This window comes from Triticum dicoccoides, chromosome 7A (assembly GCF_002162155.2).
Source record: "Triticum dicoccoides isolate Atlit2015 ecotype Zavitan chromosome 7A, WEW_v2.0, whole genome shotgun sequence".
NCBI classification, from domain to species: domain Eukaryota; kingdom Viridiplantae; phylum Streptophyta; class Magnoliopsida; order Poales; family Poaceae; genus Triticum; species Triticum dicoccoides.
The window spans coordinates 123,409,388-123,413,950 of record NC_041392.1 but is presented as its reverse complement, the minus strand read 5'-3'; the positions used below and the strand labels follow the sequence as shown (position 1 = coordinate 123,413,950).

Here is a 4,563-nt window from a genome sequence, read left to right as displayed (position 1 = left end):
TACTGGAACCGGTCACCATAGGTGTCGGTTGCCTCAGATGCAGGTCACCATAGGTGTCGGCTGCCTCAGATGCTAGCACCAGTGACGCCCGGTGTTGCGTCCATCGAAAAGAAATATGGTTCCAACGCCCACCGCGGGTGCTAGAACTGCAAGGTAGCGGCAACCCCCGACGATATGTCCATCGAAAAAGTTGTAGCTAGTAACACCGATGCTGGAACCGGCCACCAAGGTTGTTGAAACCGACTGCCTTGGATGCTGTCATCGGCAACCCCTGACGACGCGTCCATCGAAAAATAACTGCAAGCAGTACCATCGATGCTTGATCTGGCCACCGCGGATCGTCAAGCCCGGTGATGCATCCATGAGAAATGCTGTAGCTAGTACCACCGATGCTGGAACTGATGTTGATGGCAAGGATGATTTTTTTTATAATCGTCATCAGATTTTGCTACACTGACGAATGCGGTCGGTGTGTCTTCCCCAGATCCCAATGCACATTTAAAGTTGTTCAAAAGACTCCAAAAAAAATTTAGTGCATTGACACAACATCAATGTATGCTTCTTCCCTTTCTCCCTTGCGATCGTCAGTGTGATCCGAGGAAAGAAGAAAAGGACGCGGGGTTGGGAGGTCGGGGACGAAGAGGTGATCAGATCCAATGGCTGGGAAAGACTCATCCGATGCTTGGGATGCGACCAGCCAACCGGCGCGGCCCCCAACACCCCACGCACACGCACAGACAGAAATGTGCAAAATTCATGGTGGCCATGACAAACAAAAGTGGCACTAACATTAGAACTTAAATATTGTTAGCTAGCCATAGTTATTGTAATGAAGTTTCTCTTAGTTGGTCAAACGAGCCTCCTGACTTCTTGATCAGTAAGCTTGTTGACGATGTGACGATTATCTAATACTAATAAAACTAGCCTTGATGGCCTTTTCTCGAAAAAACATTAAAACTTAAAGAGAGAAGTGCATATTACATCCCCCAACTCTAGCCCTAGTCTAATATACACCCCTCAACTCCAATACCGTCTAAAATACACCCCCCAACTCTCAAAACCGGCTAGAATTCAACCCTCCCTTCCCTGTTGACCGGTTTTGACCTAGTTTGACAGGTTTTGACTGAGTGAACAGTAAAAATAAAAAATAAAAACAAAAAAATATTTTTTTGACAAAATTCAAAAAGATTCAAGTTTTTGCACCGCATGAACAGTAAATTCAAAAAAATCACCTTTTCAATCCTGTTTGGACACCTGAGTAAATTCTGATTTTTACTCAGGTGTCCAAACATGCTGAAAAGGTGATTTTTTTTTAATTTACTGTTCACGCGGTGAAAAAAACTTGAAACGTTTTTGAATTTTTTAAAAAAAAATATTTATGATTTTTAAAATTTTATTTTTACTGTTCACTCAGTCAAAACCGGTCAACAGAGAAAGTCAAAACCGGTCAAACTGGGTCAAAACCGGTCAAGAGGGAAGGAAGGGTTGAATTATGGCCAGTTTTAAAAGTTGGGGGTGTATATTAGACGCTATTGGAGTTGGGGGGTGTAATATGCACTTCTCTCGAAGTTAAATACCAGTGCTACGCCAAGAGAATCCATCAAGAGAATAAACGAAGAAACTAATTGAAAAGCCTGCCTCCAAAACTTGTTGACCGTCACTCTGATCCGCACAGAGCACTAGCTGCAAGCCTGCAATGCATTATCCCCGTCACGGCGTCACAGAATATGTTTTGCTCACGGCGCGGCGCGCATCAACGCTGGCCCGGGCGCGCCGATATCTCCATCTTTGCTCCTAGGACGACTCGCCGTGGCCCGTCGACGGCCTCTGTTTCTTCTTCCTGCCGCCGATGCTCGTGTCTTCCTGCGTCGTCGTCTTCCATGGCGCCTCCTCCCGCCGCCTCAGATCACTTCCCTTGGAGCTTGACCCTGAACGGCCGGGGCCGGACCCCGGACGACTGGCCCTTGGCGGCGTTCCGGAGCCCATCGCCGATGAACACCGCTTGTTGGCACCCCTGGTACATGTCGGCTGTGTCTGCGCAAACGTAGGTGCAGATGATTGGCTCGGGGCCTGGACCCGGCGGCCCATAGGAGGCGCACCGCCGAACCCGCACGCGAATCCGCCGGCGACGAGGTCGGCCTGGAACATGTCCACGAAGAGCTGCTGCAGCTCCTCGAAGCTCTCCTGCAAAATCACATCGTCAATAATCCAATACACGCCGCAATTTCAGAATGTGCTCAGGGCTTTAGCCTTCAGGAGGATTCTAGCTTACGGTTGGCGTGGCCTGGCTCATCATCTCGGCCATCTCCCCGAAGAAGTCGCCCATCCCCGACACCTGCGTCCACGAGAGAATTCCAGTAAACAACCAAATTGGCTTCGATCACAACGAAACGTGAGTAATCAGGAGCATAGCAAAGGTACATCTCGCTCGTTCCGGCGGCCGTAGTCGCTGTCGTAGACGCCGACGTCGTAGAGCAGCCGCTTGCCGGAGTCGGAGAGCACTGCGTGGCACAACATTGAAAACAGAGGACGCCCCATACGTGGCATATGAGTTTTACACACGCAGGGAAATAACTTGTGCGCGCTCGCTAACTAATGGGGGGTGATGAAATGGGAGAAATCATGCCGGAGTATGCGCTCTGGATCTCCTGGAACCGCTCCTTGGCCTCCTCCACGCGCGCCGAGCTGCCGGACGCCGAGCACCGGTCCGGATGCCATGTCTGCCACAACAAGATCGAAGAGAACGGTCTGATTACAGACAGATTCACGTACGGGTACGGAATCAACTCGAATTACTGGAGAGTGGAGACACGCGAAGGTCCACGAACGACTCACCATGGCGAGCCTCCGGTAGGCGAGCCGGAGGTCGGCGTCAGAGCACTCCCTCTTGAGCCCCAGGACGGCGTAGAGGTCGGCGTCGGCCATGCCGCAGGTACCACCTCCTTTTACGTATGGTCGCTGTCGAGCTTGTCGCCGGGATGTTGTCGACTTGTCGGCAGGTGGCCGGGGGCGAAGCGGAGAGCAGGAGCGCAGGGTGGCGTAGGAACGAACGTTCACGAGCGGACGAGGTGGGCCGGTGTCGTGCCTGTAACTCTCTTTCTGTACTGTGGGCTGTGGCGTGCGAGCAAGTTGCGCGCGGGCAGAACTTACCAGAAAAGAAGCTCGTGGAGTGGTGGTGGTGGGTCTCCACCCGCCGCCGGAGCCTCCAGAAGCGTTGAGAGGGTGAGACCGACGGCCGGCTGACTTGCTTTTTTCTTCAGTAAAAAATGGGGCAGGAATTTCTGCTTTATACGCGTACCAAAGTAGAAAGATGCCACTCATTGACACAACCCAGATGAGGAACGGTGACTAGGTTGGTGTATGCAAAGTTTGTTTATCTATAAGGGAAAGGCACTCCACCATTGAGGATGCAACCAGAGTTGGTAAATTAAAGCATCTCTAACAGACCCCGTATATCAGCGGTTCTTATATCACGCATAAGAACCGAGAACTTTACGGATCAGCACTCCATGTTGCGAATGAGGGAGACGTCATCTCTGACAAGGCGCTGCAGGCGTACGTCGAGCTGTTCGACCAGCCCTTCACGGACACACACATCAAGGCCATCTTGGCGTTGTTTGGATGGGAGCCCTCGGTGCTACCTTTGTTTGAGGACGGAGACGTGGTGGTGAGCGGGCATTAACTGCCTCGCTGGGGACGCACTGGTAGGCTGCAATCATGACGCTTGCTCCTCTGAAAACTTTGGTGTGGAATGTCCGGGGCCTCAATAGCCCTGCCCGTAGGTTGGCCATTGCCCAGGTGGTCACGGCGCCAAATCCGTGTGTGGTTTGCTTGCAGGAAACTAAGTTGGAAACTGTAACGGTGGATGTTGTTAAGCACTATCTTGGGAATAGATTTGAGCACTTTTGTCGGTGTCAAAACCGGCGGATCTCGGGTAGGGGGTCCCAAACTGTGCGTCTAGACCGGATGGTAACAGGAGGTAAGGGACACGAAGTTTTACCCAGGTTCGGTCCCTCTCGATGGAGGTAAAACCCTACGTCCTGCTTGATTAATATTGATGATATGGGTAGTACAAGAGTAGATCTACCACGAGATCGGAGAGGCTAAACCCTAGAAGCTAGCCTATGGTATGATTGTTGTTGTGTATGTTGTCCTACGGACTAAAACCCTCCGGTTTATATAGACACCGGAGAGGGTTAGGGTTACACAAAGTCGGTTACAATGGTAGGAGATCTACATATCCGTATCGCCAAGCTTGCCTTCCACGCCAAGGAAAGTCCCTTCCAAACACGGGACGGAGTCTTCAATCTTGTATCTTCATAGTCCAGGAGTCCGGCTGAAGGTATAGTCCGGCTATCCGAACACCCCCTAATCCAGGACTCCCTCAGTAGCCCCTGAACCAGACTTCAATGACGACGAGTCCGGCGCGCAGATTGTCTTCGGCATTGCAAGGCGGGTTCCTCCTCCAAGTACTTTATAGAAGATTTTGAACACAAAGATAGTGTCCGGCTCTGCAAAATAAGTTTCCACATATTGCCATAGAGAGAATAATATTTACACAAA

At 51.0% G+C, this 4,563-nt stretch overlaps 1 protein-coding gene across 1 annotated transcript; it reads right to left on the bottom strand.

The window, feature by feature from the left end:
- Nucleotides 1-1,468: 1,468 nt before the first annotated feature.
- LOC119330450 (chaperone protein DnaJ-like) lies at nt 1,469-3,127 on the bottom strand. Its single transcript, XM_037603557.1, has 5 exons — nt 2,836-3,127; nt 2,627-2,720; nt 2,422-2,501; nt 2,273-2,335; nt 1,469-2,184 (listed from the first exon to the last, which is right to left on the bottom strand). Exons 1-5 carry the CDS (start codon nt 2,923-2,925, stop codon nt 1,795-1,797), a joined length of 717 nt encoding a protein of 238 aa, XP_037459454.1. The 5' UTR covers nt 2,926-3,127; the 3' UTR covers nt 1,469-1,794.
- Nucleotides 3,128-4,563: the final 1,436 nt, after the last annotated feature.

Bases quoted from the DNA above. Each gene is read 5' to 3' on its own strand.
- LOC119330450 (XM_037603557.1), bottom strand. From the start codon at position 2,925: ATGGCCGACGCCGACCTCTACGCCGTCCTGGGGCTCAAGAGGGAGTGC. The intron at 2,721-2,835 runs GTGAGTCGTTCG...TTGTTGTGGCAG, and splicing joins CCTACCGGAGGCTCGCCATG to ACATGGCATCCGGACCGGTG. The intron at 2,502-2,626 runs GCATGATTTCTC...TGTGCCACGCAG, and splicing joins GATCCAGAGCGCATACTCCG to TGCTCTCCGACTCCGGCAAG.